Below are 17,758 nucleotides of genomic sequence, written 5' to 3'. Positions count from 1 at the left end.
GTCTTACCTTAGTTAAAAAAATAAACGCTACCAAAGGCAATTATCAAAGAAATCTAGAAGGATTTTGACTATTATAAATGTACATTATAAAGATCTGAACAGCAATAAGAATAATGTAAAATAGTGGAAAGAGTCTTAAATTAGGCATCAGAAGACCAGTCTCTAAATACCTAATCTAAATCTCATCTATAGACTGGGGATAATAGCATATATCAGTGAGTAGAGTAAGAATTAAATGAGAGAGTATCTGTGAAAGTGTTCTACAACCCACTCAGGATCGTGTTTTGAGTAAGGTCACAAGTAAGAATACTATTAATAAATTGGAAATGTACTACATCTTTAAAAGACACAAAATCAGTTATTAAATTAAATAAGATGAAGAGTTTCATTTTAAGAATACTTGATATAACAAAAATCCCTCATATTTGGCCAGGGTGGGCTCACTATACTTTTTCATGGTACCAATGAAATCAGATAACTCAGATGGCAGAGGAGACATCCTGCTTTCATTGCGTTCCTACCCCAATATGAAAGTGGAAAAGTATGCTATAAGCATGATCTCACATGAGTAAATTTAAAGGGAACCATCAATCATAATAAGACAAGTGAGCCAAGGTGGCTGCCCCTTTCTTTTTGTTGTAGGGACTGAAGGATAGTTGCTATAGCAACAAGAGGAGAGTTGTGAGCCAATTTGGGAGCTGGAAAGAGAGCCCTTTGGCTGTTGCTCATGATTATCAGCCAGATTAGTATGGAAAAGATTCAATGAAGCCCACATAAAGAAGAGTGCATCTATGGCCAAAACATTATCAAAGTTGAACTGCAAATATCTTCAAGCCTTGCAAACACCTCTTCACCCAAGAAAGTTAACAGTTTAGAATTACTGGGTACTAAAAATTGTTCTTTTGTTTGTTTTATTGATCAGGTACTTCCTTCAGAGGGAAAAAATATATATTTGTCTGTGTGGGCGTCATTTTTGGCACTTATCAGAAAGATTGATTTGACACCAATTACTAGGCCCGGTCCTGAATCAAAATCAGTCAGATAGCTTTCCTGTTAGAATAGTTTCCACCATTTGGGTTTTGTAGTCTTTCCCTATAAGGCCACGATACCAGGAATAGGTTACCCTACTTGCAAACATTTTACAGATTTTCTCCAGATGGAGCCTGTTCACTTAGCTTATTGAACTCTCCTTTTTTCCAGACAGCAGTTGGTACTCTTAACAGCTTAGAATTAGTTCCAAGAAAATTTATCAAGTAGCTGCACAAAGCAGTAGATTATAATTTAATCAATACTGCCCAAATTAAAAGATTGACTTTTTCCTTATTCTTAGAAGTGAAATAAGTAATACTATCCAGAGCCTGAATACTTGGAGGTGGCATCAAAAGTATACTGGCATTACACAGTAACACTATGGAGCCATACATGAAAAGGTACCTTGGCAATCAAACTTTTGCATAAAGTGTAAGACTTAAATGCTCCCTAAATCAAATTCTTAACCATAGTAAGCTGTTAATTTGGAGGTTTATGTGAAGTTACTAAAACTTCAGGCAAGCTATGCACAAGGAAGAAAGCACAGTACAATGAATCATATACCTACCAATTGGTGAAAATTTCCTTCTGTATGTAAACCATAGACGAGCACTTATATCAGACAACAGCTTAGATTTTTCTGTAATTAAATGTGAAATTCAAATTAAATCACCATATCCCATCTAAAGATGTCTGCCTTTGATTTCTGAGCCAGCAGTAAACTCATTTTCAAATACCCAGTTAATTCCATTGTTATGGAGCTAGGGAAATTCATAAACAACCCAATCTCATTTTAATCAAATAATTTCTGCATTTCCCCTACCTATGTTTTGACAAAAGCTACTGGCTAATACAATGATACTGGGTGGTTCCTGTCTCTTTTTCACTGAGCTCCATGGCCCTGGCAGGTACTAGCACTAGGGCCATAGCCAGAAGAAAAAGAATAGGAAAAGCAAGGATTCTAGATAACCAACTAACAAGGCAATCAGTCCCTGCCTAAATGATGACAGTTGATTGAATCTGTCATTAGTACTCACTGTCTGTTATCTAAAATTGGGTATAGGTGTGTGTGTGGGGTGTGGTACATACATGTGGACATGTTTAACTAAAAAGTAAATGACCCTGTTAAGCAAATTAGGTATGCAATAAACATATCAATACCATCTAGTGCAACTAGCATTTGTAATATAAATGGATGTACAACATCATAAGTTTTTATGTCTATTTTGATAGCATGCTTTCTTGTATTTTATGACAAATTTACTTTGATGGCCACAAATACGGTTTGCGTGTTTCCATTACTACTTACATTTTATTCTATCTTTCTCAGTCTTCTATCTCCCCCTTTCAACAACATATCCATGTTTGTATTCTGTATAGTACTTATAGCCATTGCATTTTAAAAGAAATATAGGAAATTCCGTTTCAGCCTATGGTTTCTATTTTCACCACTGCCTTTCATTTGAACTAACCAGAAAATTGAACTATCTGGATTTTCTCTTCCCTTCATGTCCATAGTGTCTAGCACATTTTGGGAAGCAGACACATAATGGTTAAGAATAAGATTCCTGGCCCTGGCTGGTTTGGCTCAGCGGTTAGAGCATTGGTCTGCGGTCCAGAGAGACCCGGGTTCGGTTCCCGCTAAGGACATGTACCTCGGTTGCAGTTTGTTCCCGGCCCTGGTTGGGGTTGTGTGGGTGGCAACCACTCAATGTGTCCCTTTCACATCATTGTTTCTCTCTCTCTCTCTCTCTCTCTCTCTCTCTCTCTCTTCCTCTCTCTCCCTCCCACTCTATCTGAACAAAAATTGGAAAAAATGTCCTTGGGTGAGGATAAAAAAAAAAAAGAATAATATTCCTGGAGTCAAACTCTGCCTGGGTTTGAACCCTGACTACTACTTACCAACTGGGTAGCCTTGTCCCTGAAATTCAGTTTCTTCATCCACAAAATGGGTAGAATAATAGTACCTACTTAATAAACTGTGAGCACTCAACAAGATAATACATGGAAATACATGCTTTGATGCTACAGCATGCTGTAAGCCCACGATCAATGTTATCTGCTATCATATATGCCTCCTCTCAAAAAGTTCAGACCAGTCACTTCTTCCTCTGATATTCTCTGTACCTCCCAGCTTGCCTATATGCTAGGAAGACTGGGGAAGTTGTATGGACATCTTAATAATTTCACTTTGAAAAACATTTAGCATTTGAATAGGGACATGTTTGACAACCTGGGGATTTCTGTCGTCATGGAATGTAGAACTAGAATACATGATCTCCAGTCCCCTCCTTTTATGTGCTACTGAAGGGAGTTTAAGCTCCAGAGTGAGAAACTGACTTATTTAAGGTAGGAGAAGAGTCTGAATCGAAAAATTCTCCTAAAGGCTAACTCTAGGTGTTCTCCACTGTTTAGGATTCTCATATCAAAATGATAAAACCAAACTCAGGAGGCGATACAAAATGCCTAACTTCTTTTCCTGCCTTTTGATCAGCTTCTTCCTGTCCCTCCCTCCACGCTGGGGCACTCCTCAGACAGATATAAAATCAGAGCTGCCTCTCTCCAAGTTCAGGCTTTATCTGGGTGCATGGTTTAAAGATCTTTCCCAATCTATGAGAATGTAAGGGTAAGAAAGACAAAGTCAAGCCTCCTTTCCATCTATCTACAGTAGTTATAAGTTCTATACAGAATCAGAATAAACTAAGACAGAGCTATAATCAGCAAAATATCTCAAACTACTAGACTTCTCAGTGTCTGGTACTGGTTCTGACAGCCATGGGCTGTTTAGAGGTCTCCTGGGTGGCACCGTTTTTAATCTAGACAGAAAAGGACATGTGAGGAATGAAAAGTATGTTAGTCCAGTCATCAAAGTCTAGATACTGGTTAGTGATACCAGGAGTGGGCACATGTTTTTGGAACCTGAGGTTTATAGAATTCAGGGGTTCTCCTTTTCAAATTGTACAAGCACTTATGACCATGTGAACATACTGCAAGGGCCTCTTAGGGCCTTGGAAGGGGCCTGTGCAAGGGAAACGCCTGAGGCTTAAATTCTTTTCACTGACAGGTAAATCCACCAAAAGTAGGATTAACAGTTATCAAGGTCATGCTCTGTCAACACAAGGAGGAAAAAAGTATAGGACCTTGACTTCAAGCACCTACCTCATTTGGGTTCTCACAGACAAATGCTACCAAACCTTACCTGTTTTAAGGAGATGCTGTTTCCCCAAGATCCATACCAGTTCATCTGTATCTGGAAATTCTTCTAGGTAGTCAACAAAAATAGTAATCTGGTTTTCATACTTGGATAAAACTGGAAGATAAGAACAAAACTTTGGCAAAATTTAACAGAAAGGTCTTGCTTCTATGGTTTACTGATTATTACCTTTGTCCTAAAGGTGAAAGGTCATGGGCTGGGTTCCAGTGTAATGGAAGCAAATCATTTTCTTTGAGGAACAGAGACACTCACAGGCCGCAAAATCCTTCAATAGAGGTATTTCCTCTTGACCACATCTTTTGACATTCTCTTTATCATGGTCCTATTTGGCACCCCATCTTAATAATTATTTGGCCACAGATAACTCAAAACCTTTTCTTTCATGGTGCCTTCTTTGTAAATAGACACTTATCTAGCTTCTCCTAGGGTAAATGTATCAAGGTAATACAATAATACCTGAATACCTAACTCCTGCCCACATCACAGGGAATACTGTGGGGTTTCTAGTGGCCAACAGCTTGGAAGGGACTATGATAAGCCTGAAAGATTACACAACTGCGAAAATGTAATATTTTACCTGGAAGATCAAATGTTTTGATGATACTTTTATTTGCCATTTTATTTACATACGACTTCTGCAAAGAAGGATCTTGCAGCTGATGATAAATACAGGGTGGAGCAAAAGTAGGTTTACTGTTGTGAGCATGCAGAACATAGTTTATTCTTGTATTATTATTCATTAATTATTGTATTATTTTCCATATAAACAACTGTAAACCTACTTTTGCCATACCCTGTATAGCTTGTTCTTGGAATTTACAAATTAACTATGATTATCTCTCATAATAAAGTAACCGAATAAAATATAATTAAACCTCATAAGATCACAGGTCACATTCACAGAACTTAAGACCGTGTGATGTAGGAAGAGTTAAAATTCACTTTTGTACCTCTGTGGGGAAAGAGTCTGCTAAGAGTCAAGGTTGACTTATGAAGGGGTTTTATCTCAAAAGTTCTCTTTAAGAAATTTTCTGAGGAAAATAATATTATAGGCAGTAAATAGGCTTCTAAACCAGTCCACAAAAACCTATTTTAACCTATAACCAGAAAAATAAAATTCATAGTATATTTTATAGTCTATGCTGTTATCTCTATGAGGGCAATATGTCAAGTTCAATGCTAAGACACCCAACACATACCTTCTCCTCTCAGCTTTTTGAGTCTCCCCATCCCCTATGGAAGAGGAGCTCAGAGAGAGTAGGGACCCTTCTGTACAGCTACAAGTAACTGCAGGGTCTCTCCCCAGGCAGTTCCTAAAGGCCCTGTGTGAATGGTTTCCTGTAGAAATGGCATTGTGGGATATGTTTAACTGGAAAGGACAAATTGTTTTCTTTTGGCTTTGTTTTCTAAGGCAGGAACATGCTGTTTTCATATAAATAAATGTTCTTAAATATAAATGAGTCATATTTGGTCATGAAAACAGGTTTACCTGCTGAAAACACTTGGACATTAAAGTTATACTTTGCATAATTTGTATAAGTTGAAGTTATAATTTGTTTGAAGTTATAACTTTAGAAACATAGCTACACAGGGATATTGCCTTTCTTAAAACATTACAGAAGTCCAATTTTTCAAGGATTTAAGTAGCCTTTCTCCTCAAGATGTTTTAATCATTAAGGTTATAGTCTCGGCAGTATTTCAAATCTAAAGAAGTTAGAAATGAGAAAGCCATTTTGTTCCCTAGTGAAAACTCATCACTGCTGAATCTGCCAGGGAACCAGTGCTATCTTAGCCTTTCTGTCACTGGTCTCAGCCCTTGGACCATGTCCAGGAAATACCAGGCTAAAAATGATCACCCAGGTCAGGCCATCCCCAGGAGGTGGTGGACTGAGGTGGCCTAAAATAACACTGTGTACCTTTCCACCCTACTCTCTACCCCTCACAGGCAGGAGAAATCAGGTTAAAATGAACATGAGTGCAGCCTAGAAATAGAAAGAAAGTAAAAAAAAATAAGTGGCTTAAGAGGAGTGTGGGAAAGAGGCACCCTCTCTGGCATTCCCCTGGTTGGGGTGAGGAAGGATGGCACTGGATAAATGTACAGCATTTATGCATATAAGCCTTGAGTCTTTTTTTAGTACTGGCTAACAAAAATTCTCTATTGCTAACCCTGTCTCAATGAGTCACTGCCCAGCTATCTTGTCAAATTAGTACCACCCCTTAAAGCCTGTGAGAACTGTGCTGCTTCCTTTGGGATGGCTCTGATCAAAATGGTAGCCAAATCCAGCCGGTGTGTCTCAGTGGACTGAGCATCATCCCATGGACTGCAAGGTCCCCGATTGATTCCCGGTGAGGGCACATGCCTGGGTTGCAGGCTGGATCCCTAGTGAGAGGGTGTGCAGAAGGCAGCCAATCAATGTTTCTCTCTTACATCAATGTTTCACTCTCCCTTCCTCTCTCTCTCTCTAAAAAATCAATAAAAACATAGGTTTTGTTAAAAAAAAAAAAAAAAAAAAAAGAAATTGGCAGCAAAGATTTTCCTCTTGCTCTCAGTCCCTCTCAGGCCAGCAAGATGGTCACCATAGCTATTATTTTTGATTCTTCTCTTAGAAGTCAGAATCCCAGAACTCAGTGTTTCATACTAGATCCAACCCAAGTGAAATCTACTTAGTGAAACAAATGAAAGCTAGAACAGAAGATGAGACTAACAAAAACAAAGAGCAGTAACACAGAAAGAGTATATATAAAGAGATCTGGGAAGGAAAGGGAAATAGGTCTTCTACCAGAACTCAGAGAGATGAAGAAGTAAACTGAGCCCCGGCTGGTTTGGCTCAGCAGTTAGAGCATCAGCCCAGGGACCAATTCCAGCCAAAGGCACATACCTCAGTTGTGGTTCTTCCCTGGCAACCAATCAATGTCTTTCTCTCTTCTCTCTTCTCCTCTTCTTCTTCTCTCTCTCTCTCTCTCTCTCTCTCTCTCTCTCTCTCTCTCTCTCTCTCTCACACACACTCTGTCTGAAGATAAATATAAAAATATCCTTGGGTGAGGATTAAAAAAAAAGAAGCAGCAGCAGCAAACTGGGACATGGCTGAGGTTCAGAAGTGAAATTGTATTTCCAACAGAATCACTTCTGACTACAGTAGGACCCCTCCTTCTCTGGGGTTTCCCTTTCTGTTGTATCAGTTACCCATGGTCAACTGTGGTCAGAAAATATTAAATGAAAAATTTCAGAAATAAAAAAAATTCATAAGTTTTAAATTGTATGCCATCCTGAATAGCATGATGAAATCTCGCTCCATCCTGCCTAGGATGTGAATCATCCCTTTGTCCAGTGTCTACACACTATATATGCTCCCTGTCCTTTAGTCACTTAATAGCCATCTCAGTTATCAAAATGACTGTCATGGTATCGTACTGCTTGTGTTGAAGTAACTCTTATTTTAATTAATAATGTCTCATTCACCTCTCTTCATCCCATCACATAAGGACTATATCATCTTATATCACAAGAAAGTTGAATACAGTACAGTAAAACATTTGAGAGAGCCTGGTCAGTGTGGCTCAGTGCTTGAGCGTCAACCCATGCACCAAGAGGTCACAGGTTCAATTCCCAGTCAGGGCATATGCCCAGGTTGTGGGCGCGATCCCCAGTGGGGGCATGCAGGAGGCACCAATAGATGTTCTCTCTCATCGATGTTTCTATCTCCCTCCCCCTTCCTCTCTCTCTAAAAATCAATAAAGAAAAAAAAAACATTTGTGAGAGACCATATTCACATAACTTTTATCACAGCATATTGTTATAATTGTCCTATTTTATTACTAGTTATTATTGTTAGTCTCTTACTGTGCCTTATTTATAAATTACACTTTATTATAGGTATGTATATATAGGAAAAAACATGTATGATTGTATAGGGTCAATACTGTCCATGGTTTCAAGCATCCACCAGGGATCTAAGAATGTACTTCCTGTGGATAAGAGGGGACTACTGTAAAAGTAATCATTTTTTAGAAATTTAATAAACTACTTTGTCTTGCCTTAAAATTAAGAAACAAGACATCAGCCCTATACGAGTTCCCTGCTCTTACAGGCTGTTTAAAGAGATAGGGACTATATAGGCAGAGATACAAATGTTGTACCTTGGTAGACCAAAACTTAGCTTCTTAAAGGTCTGATGGACAACAAGCTGTATACCCTGTTCCATTTTACTTCAGTAATAATTGTTACACCAAAGTCTCTGCTGGGTTAACTTAGTGGTCAGCTAATAATTGAACACAGATTTCCTTAAACTGAAACCAAAAGGTCTCCCAGTCTTGGCCAAATCCTGTATACATGTTAAGGCATGCCTTCCACACTCAGCCAGGCAGTTCATAACTCTGCCTTAGTTTTCCCTTTCTGCTTGTACAGAGCTCAGAATTGGCCAGAAAGCTTAGGGCCTTCACAGGTCTTAACTAAGCATGTGCACAGCCCTGGGAATGCACACAGCCCTGAACAGCACTTAGCTTTGTAGATTTCTAGGAAGATGTGAACTTTTCAAGGCCCCAGTGGACATGTTATTCCCCAGCTTTTCCTTAATACCTATTGCCTAGGGCAGCTGTGAAGTTAATTGATCGCCTCTAATGGTTTTCAAATAAAGCCCCTGGGGAAAGGGTTTCTGCAGCTCCAAGTCAGAGCTAATATTGTCTTACAAGTGGGATCTTCTGGACAAACACTAAATAGATCAAATAATGACAATTCTCTAGAAACAAGGCTTTATGGGTGCTCCAACATCATTGCGTGTCCTCCAGAGGCTGTCAGGCTGCTGGCTTTGCCTGTGATTCCAAGATGTGAATTCTCAAGGCTACTACAAGGTTGGAGAGCAAGGGATGGGCAAAGGGCAAGTGAAAACACCACAAAGTTCACTATTACTGAAATATAGCTGTTTTCCTTGAATAAAGACTCTGCATTGCCTCATCCTAACTCAACAATGCCATCCCCACAGACTGTGTCATATAATTGATTTGCAGGATAAGAATGCAATATATGTACTGCTCTCATCACTGTCACCTCTGAGTTGGTAGATCAAACCTAGGTCCCCAAGCATAAGGGACGAGAAAAGCAGATATAGTGGCATCCTCTTTTCCCCACACCCCAACAAATTCGTGGTGCCACAAAGCTCAATCAATTAATAAATTTTTATTTTTCATTTTTTTACTCGTGAGATTGACCACTTTTATTATTTATTTATTTTTTCAATAATTTTATTTTATTTTTTATCAATCAATTAATTTATTTTTGTTACAGATGTTTCTCCTTTTTCCTCCACTGATTCCCCCCTCTCCCTCCCTCCCCGCCCTGTCCCCAGCTTTGTTGTCCATGTCCATTGTTCATGCATACATGCATATAGGTTCTGTGGTTTGTCTCTCCCCCAACACCCCCTCTCTGGGGATTGTCAGTCTGTACCCTACTTACACACCTCTGGGACTACCCCATTCCTCACACTGTTATGTTCATTACATTCCATAAATAAGTGAGATCTTACGATACATGTCTTTCCCTGTTTGGCTTTTTTCGCTTAGGATAATACTTTCCAGGTCCCTCCATGTCATCTCAAAGGATAAGAGATCTTTCTTTCTTACAGCTGCGTAGTACTCCATTGTGTATATGTACCACAGCTTTTTATCCATTCATCTAGTGATGGTCATTTGGGCTGTTTCCAGATCTTAGCTATTGTAAATAGTGCTGCTACGAACATGCGGATACATGTATTCTTTCTGATTGGTGTTTCAGGCTTCTTAGGGTATATTCCTAAAAGTGGGATCACTGGATCAAATGGAAGTTCAATTTTTAATTTTTTGAGGTAACAGCATATTGTTTTCCATAGTGGTTGCACCAGACTGCATTCCCACCAGCAGTGCACTAGAGTACCCTTTTCTCCACACCCTCGTCAACACTTGTTGTTTGATGATTTGTTGATGGCGGCCACTCTGACAGGAGTGAGGTGATACCTCATTGTTGTTTTGATTTGCATCTCTCTGATGATAAGTGATGTCGAGCATTTCTTCATATGTCTCTTAGTCATTTGTATGTCCTGTTTGGAGAGGTGTCTATTTAGTTCCTCTGCCCATTTTTTAATTGGGTTCTTTGTTTTCCTTTTGTTCAGTTGTAGGAGCACTCTCTCTATATATATATATTGGAAATTAACCCCTTATTTGATATATCATTGGTAATTATGCTCTCCCATACAGTGGGTTGCCTTTCCATTTTGATGATGATATCTTTTGTTGTGGACAAGCTTTTGAGTTTGATGTAGTCCATGTGTTCATTTTCTCCTTTGTTTCTGTTGCCTTAGGTGATGTATCAGTGAAAATTCTGCTGCTTATGATGTCTGAAATTTTGTTACCTACATTTTCTTCTAGAATTTTTATGGATTCATGAGTCACATTTAAGTCTTTTATCCATTTTGAGTTTATTCTTGTGTAGGGTGTAAGTTGATGATCTAGTTTCATTTTTTTGCATGTAGCTGTCCAATTTTCCCAACACCATTTATTAAAGAGGCTACCTTTACTCCACTGTATGCTCTTGCCACCATTGTCAAATATTAATTGAGCATATTGCTTTGGGTCCATTTCTGGGTCCTCTGTTCTGTTCCACTGGTCTATATGCCTGTTCTTGTGCCAGTACCAGGCTGTTTTGATTACAGTGGCTTTGTAGTATAACCTGAAATCTGGTAATGTGATCTCTCCAACTTTGTTCTTCTTTCTCAAGATTGCTATGGCTATTCGGGGTCTTTTTTGGTTTCATATGAACTTTTAAAGTATTTGTTCTAGTTCTGTGAAGCATGTCATGGGTATTTTGATGGAAATTGCATTGAATCTGTAGATTGCTTTGGGTAATATGGACATTTTAATGATGTTAATTCTTCCAATCCATGAACAAGGTATGTGCTTCCACATTTTTATATCTTCTTCTATTTCTTTTTTCAATGACTTGTAGTTTTCTGTGAATAGATCTTTTATTTCTTTGGTTAAGTTTATTCCTAGGTATCTAATTTTTTTTGCCACAATGGTAAATGGGTTTGTTTTTTTAATTTCTCTTTCTGTGAGTTCATCATTGGTATATAGGAATGCCATCGATTTCTTGACGTTAATTTTGAACCCTACTACTTTGCCAAAATCATTTATTAAGTCTAGTAAATTTTTGATGGAGTCTTTGGGTTTTTCTATGTACAGTATCATGTCATCTGCAAATAATGACAGTTTCACTTCCTCCATTCCCATTTGGATCTCTTTTATTTTTTCTTCCTGTCTGATTGCTGTGGCTAAGACTTCCAGTACTATGTTAAATAAGAGGGGTGAAAGGGGGCAACCTTGTCTTGTTCCTGTTTTTGCCCATTGAGTATGATGTTGGCTATAGGTCTTTCATATATCACCTTTATTATGTTGAGATATGATCCTTCTATTCCCAGATTCCTGAGCATTTTTTTCAGAAATGTGTGCTGGATTTTGTTGAATGCTTTTTCAGCACCTATTGATATGATTATGATTTTTATCTTTGATTTTGTTTATGTTGTGTATCACATTTATTGACTTGTGAATATTGTACCAGCCTTGCATCCCTGGGATGAATCACACTTGGTCATGGTGAATAATTTTTTTGATGTATTGCTGGATTCGATTTGCTAGTATTTTGTTCAGAATTTTGGCATCTATGTTCATCAGGCATATTGGTCTGTAGTTTTGATTCTTTGCAGTCTTTTTCTAGTTTTGACATTAGAATCATGCTGTCCTCACAAAACAAGTTTGGAAGTCTTCCTTCTTCTTGAATTTTCTGAAATAGTTTGAGGAGAATGGGTATTAGTTCTTCGAATGTTCAGTAAAATTTCCCCGTGAAGACGTCTGGGCCTGGGCTTTTATTTGCTGGAGAGTCTTGATTACATCTTCAATTTTGTTTCTTGATATCGGTCTGTTCCAGTTTTCTATCTCTTCCCAGTTCAGTTTTGGGAGACTTATGTGTTTCTAGAAATTTGTCCATTTCGCTTAGATTGTCGAATTTGTTGCTGTATAACTGTTCATAGTATCTGTTAACAATCCTTTGTATTTCTGTGGTGTCAGTTATTATTTCTCCTCTTTCATTTCCGATTTTGTGTATTTGGGTTCTCTCTATTTGTTTCTTGGTGAGTCTAGCTAATGGTCCATCAATCTTGTTTATCTTTTCAAAGAACCAGCTCTTTGTTTCATTGCTCCTTTAAATTGTTTTTTTTTTTTTTTTTCTGTTTGCTTTCTAGTTCTTTAAGTTGTGAGGTTAGATAGTCTATTAGAAATTTTTCTTGCTTCTTGAGGTAGGCGTGTAGTGCTATGAACTTCCCTCTCAGAACAGCTTTCGCTGCATCCCATAGATTTTGTGTTGTTGTGTGTTCGTTTTCATTGGTTTCCAGGAAGTTTTTAATTTCTTCCTTAATCTCCATGGTAACCCATTCATTGTTCAATGACATGCTATTTAGCCTCCATGTTTTCAAATGTCTTTGCATGTTCTTGTTGCAATTGATTTCGAGTTTCATGTCATTGTGATCTGAGAAGACGCTTGATATGATTTCAATCTTCTTGAACTTGTAGAGACTTAGTTTGTGCCCTAACATGTGTCTATCTTTGAGAATGTCCTATGTGCACTTGAGAAGAATGTGAATTCTGCGGTTTTGTCGTGTAATTCTCTGTAGATACCTATTAAGTCCATTTGATCTAGCACTTCATTTAGAGTATGTGTTTCCTTGTTAATTTTTTGTCTAGAGGATCTATACAGTGATGTCTGCGGGGTATTGAAGTCCCCAGCTATGATTGTATTGCTGTCTATTTCTCCTTTGAGGTCCTCCAAAAGATTTTTAATATATGTTGGTGCTCCTAAATTGTGTGCATATATGTTTACCAAAGTTATATCTTCCTGTTAGATAGATCCTTTCAATATTATGTAGTAGCCTTCTTTGTCTCTAGTTATGGCCTTCATTTTGAAATCTACTTTATCAGTTATGAGTATTGCTACCTCTGCTTTTTTTTGCTTTCCGTTTGCTTGAAAGATTTTTTTTCCATCTCTTCACTTTCAACTTATGTGTGTCTTTTGTTGTGAGGTGGGTTTCTTGTAAACAACATATATGTAAGTCATGCTTTATTATCCAGTCAGCTAGTCTGGCTTTGTGTTAATATATTCCCTTAGTTTTTTTTTTTTTTTTTTTTTTTTTGTCTGGAAAGCTCTTTATTTGACCTTCTATGTTGAATGATAGCCTTGCTGGATAGATCAATCTTGGATTCAGATCCTTGTTTTTCATGGCCTTGATTACTTCATACCACTCCTTTCTGGCCTGTAGTGTTTCTGTTGAGAAGTCAGCTGAGAGCCTTATGGGGTTTCCTTTGTAGATAACCTGTTGCCTATCTCTTGCTGCTTTTAGGATTCTCTCTTTGTTTTTTGTTTTTGGCAGTTTAATTACTACGTGTCTTGGTGTGGGCCTGTTTGGGGTCTTCTTACTTGGGGCTCTCTTTGCTTCTTGGACTTGAATGCCTTCTTCCATCACCAAGTTAGGGAAGTTTTCTGTCATTATTTCTTCAAATATGTTTTCTAACCCTTGCCCATTTTCTTCCTCTTGGAGGACTCCTATGATGTTAATATTATTATGTTTCCAGTTGTCCCACAGTTCTCAAGATATTTTCCTGTTTTTTAATCATTTTTCCTTTTGGTTTTCTGATTGGTTGATTTTTTCTACCCTGTCTTCTAATTCACTGATCCAGTCCTCAGGTTCCTCTACTCTGCTGATTAGACCTTCCAATGTGTTCTTTATTTCTGATATGTCATTCTTCATTTCCACTTGGTTGGTTTTCAATATCTTTACTCATGGTGCTGATGTCCTTACTCATGCTGTTGAGCTTCCTCAAGATCATGGCTCTGATCTCTACCTCTGTTAATTTGCTTAGCTGCATTTCATTGATCTCATCTTTGATAGAGTTCTCTTGTTCTTTCTTTTGAGATTTGTTTCTTTGTTTCACCATTTTGGCTCTCAGTGGGTTATTCAGTCTGCCAACTTTTCCCTGTAGGTGTTGGTGTTCTGCTATTTGTGGCTCCCTCTGCTGGGTTTGGATGAGCCAGGGTGGGCCCACGTTAAACACCACTGTCATGTCTTACTTTCCTGGGTAGATTTGCAAGTCCAGGAAAGGTTCAGTTATCCTGTAGCTTTTTCCTGGTGGCTAGTAGTCTCAGTTACTCAGTGCCTTGGAATGTAGCCCTGGCAGTCTGCATAAGAGGATTTCCAGAATGTGGGATAAATGCTGGTTATCAGTAATCTCAATTTGGATTTCTTTGCCTCACCTGGGAATGGCTGAATCTCCGGGGGAGGGGAGGCTGCTGCTTTTCCCCACAGCTTGGGGAAAGAGCACACTGGCCACCGTGTTTTGTGGCCCCCAACTCAGCAAAAACTCTGAGTGTCCTCCAAATCCCAGGGTCCCCACAGAGTTCCAGCCCAGTCTGCCCTCCCCCTGCCATAGCCCCTAGGTGAGTGGCTGTGGCTATTTTAGTGCTCTGTTCTGGCTCTCTGCATTGTGGAGAGAGCTTGGTCTTTATTTCCCAAGGGCACTGCTCGCAGCTAAGACTTCTGCTGTCCATGGGCTCCCAGCCCTCCACCCTCTCAAGCCTCCACAGATCCTACCAGTGTCCTTGGTTATATGGTCCTTTCCTGCTGCTTTTCTGTTGCTTTTTTTCCGAGGTTTTGTCTTTATTTTAGTTGTAATTCCCATTTGGTCCTGGGAGATCGTCTGCCTAGCTTCTATGCACTCTACCTCCATTTTCACATTGTCTATGCCTATCTTGTACACACCTGGGTCGCACAGGTCTCTCCGGTGCCCCCGCACCATGTAGGTCTCACGGGTAACTGGATAGCACAGTCCCTTTGAGGACCTGGCTCTATGCCTATGTTATGGGCTTCTGGGTCACACAGGCCTCTTTGGTACCCACGCACCCTGCAGGTCCCGAGTTCATGCAGCTGGATCGCACTAGTCTCTCTTTGGGCTCCTGCTTCCCACTGCCCTTGTGAGGTACTGGACCACATAGGCCTCTATGGAACCCCAGGTCCAGCTGCTGGTGGCTGGGGAGTACTGCTGCCCAGTGGGGCTCAGCTCCTGCTCAGCTTTTGTTGTAGTTTTTTGGGGATGAGTCTCAGCTGCTGGTCTGTGCTTCTGTTGCCTAGGGATGGATGTCTGCTCCCTAGCCTCTGTTGCTGGGGGTATATCATGACTCTGATCGGGCTGCTACTATTAGGGGATGGTGCTGGGCTCCGGGCTGTCTGCGGCTTCAGGGACCAGAACCTTGGGAGCTCCACTACTGTGCACCGGTCTGTGTTGACACAGAGTATCCACTGGTCCAATTTTGCTAGGTGTGTTGGTAGGCTCAGGTTGCTGGGCCCTAGCCGCTCCCACTGCCTCCTCCCAGGGAAGACCTGGGATCTTCCAAAATGGTGGGATCTCCCCACAGCAGAGGGAGATGCACTCTGAAGGGCCACTTCCAGTGGTAGCCAGCTGCTCCCGTCCATAGCACAGGAATCTTCTGGTCCATGTCTCTGCACTGCTCGGGTTTGGTAGTCCACCTTCACGTCCACTCACACTCTCTCACACACTCGCTCACTCTCTCACACACTCACCCTCACTCCGGTCCTGCCTGCAGCTATCTTCAGTTTTATTTTTTATCGATTATTAAAATTTTTTAAAAACTACAGTCTTCTATTTCATGGACATCTACCTGATGTATATGTACCTGGTTGCTCTACTGAGTAGCAAAAAAAGTCCTTTGTTCATTATCCCCAGATAGATGTAAACAATCATATTGGAGGTTATTATTGAGATGACCAAAAAATTATTTTCAAAAGTATTCATTTTAAATGTTTTAATACTTGCCCTGGCCAATTTTGCTCAGTGGTTAGAGAGTCGGCATGAGGACCAAAGGGGCACGAGTCTGATTCTTGGTCAAAGACATGTACCTGGGTTGCAGGGTCCATCCCAGACCCTGGCTGGTATTACGCAGGAAGCAACCAATCTATGTCTCCCTTATGGATGTTTCTCTCTCCCTCCCTCCCTTTCACTCTTTATAAAAATCAATGGGAAAAAATATCCTCAGGTGAGAATTAACTAAAAAATAATAATAAAATAAAATGTTTTAACATTTAATTACCTTGACAAAACACCTATTTAGACCGAACATTTTATCAATACCTTTAATGTTTGAATTCTCATCTGGAAAGTAAAGGAATATCCCCCAAGAGACCACAGAATCGGAGAGCGAATGGGATTTTTCAAATTTATAGTCTCTAAAGATAAATGTGTTAATGCCACATTCCACAAACTTGCACCATGGTACATATTAAATTTTAAAGGGAAACACAGGAATACTTAGCACATCTTGAATTGTTTGAACTACTAGCTCATGCTAGCTCACTGTTTTGACATTAGATCACATGAAAATCAAGGTGAGACAGAAAATGAAGGTGGTAATATCTAATCTCATTTCAAGATTTGAGAAGTTGTGGAGTGCCTAACAGATGTTCAGATCCTATAAGTAATTGTGATTAGTTTTAAAAGAAATTAAAATCTATTTTTTCTTTCAATTTATGTGTATTGTTTTTAAATGTATTACTATTAAATTGTTGGATTATGGATACTCATTTACTTAACAAACAGAACTATTAGGGTTAAAAGAAAAAAAAGATTCCTCAGATTGTTATAAGCCTTTGGTTAATTTCTAGAGTTCTGAAAAAGTTTATTCTGAACATTTTTTGCCAGTTTTTTCATTGCTATTATGGACAGAATTTTCTGAGGTCCTCACTCTGCCATTTTTGCTGATATCTTATTTTAATAATATGCATTCCAATGATTGCCTATATTTCTAAGAGTTATTTTGTAAAATTGCAAGTGAGAAAAAATCGCTTTGGAAAACAAATTTTCTAACAGAGCTTAACAAAGCCACTTGTACATCAAGGCTCCTTAGATTCCGTAGGGCTTGTGCCCACAAACAACACATAATTTCTCAAGCAAAATCAAAACATCACAGAATCTTTGGGCCAGAAGAGGCCTGGGATACCATGTTGTATCTTCCTTTTAGGTCACCTGATCCTAAAATCATGCTAGGATAATGCTTGTTCCAAAATAGCCTTCTCAGCAATACATACATATTTAACATACTGTCAGATCATAGCTTCAAAAACATAAGAAAATGTCCATGGAAGACAGGTATGTAGTAAGGACTGAATATTCATTAATATATTCATTACATAAACTTTTACAGGGTAACTATTATGTACTAAGCACAGAGAATAAAACATCATTGAGAGGGAGCTTCCATCCTCCAAAACCTTTGAGTCTAGTGGAGAGGCTAGACCTGCAAAGAACTATGTAACAATAAGTGTAAGCAGAATAGGTTCAAACGGGCTGCTCAGCTGTGGAACTAACAATCTTTGCTGGGCTGTCTTGTAGAACAAGGACATTCCCTGAAAGACTGACCACAAAACAATA

At 39.1% G+C, this 17,758-nt stretch overlaps 1 protein-coding gene across 5 annotated transcripts in view; it reads right to left on the bottom strand.

Moving 5' to 3' along the window:
• Positions 1–17,758, bottom strand: part of ATG4A (autophagy related 4A cysteine peptidase) — a 67,490-nt gene that overhangs the window by 15,763 nt on the left and 33,969 nt on the right. For 3 of the 5 annotated variants that reach the window (XM_036270531.1, XM_036270532.1, XM_036270534.1), the window contains 2 exons: positions 4,229–4,339; positions 1,598–1,669 (listed from right to left, as the gene is read on the bottom strand). In XM_036270531.1, coding sequence (XP_036126424.1) covers positions 1,598–1,669; positions 4,229–4,339 — 183 coding nt within the window. Of the gene's footprint in view, positions 1–1,597; positions 1,670–4,228; positions 4,340–5,442; positions 5,489–17,758 lie in introns of those variants that run through there. The other 2 variants (XM_036270530.1, XM_036270533.1) reach the window with 2 other exon arrangements.

The sequence above is a fragment of the Molossus molossus genome, unplaced genomic scaffold, assembly GCF_014108415.1.
Source record: "Molossus molossus isolate mMolMol1 unplaced genomic scaffold, mMolMol1.p scaffold_m16_p_2, whole genome shotgun sequence".
Taxonomy (NCBI): domain Eukaryota; kingdom Metazoa; phylum Chordata; class Mammalia; order Chiroptera; family Molossidae; genus Molossus; species Molossus molossus.
This window is presented reverse-complemented; position numbering and strand designations above follow the sequence as displayed.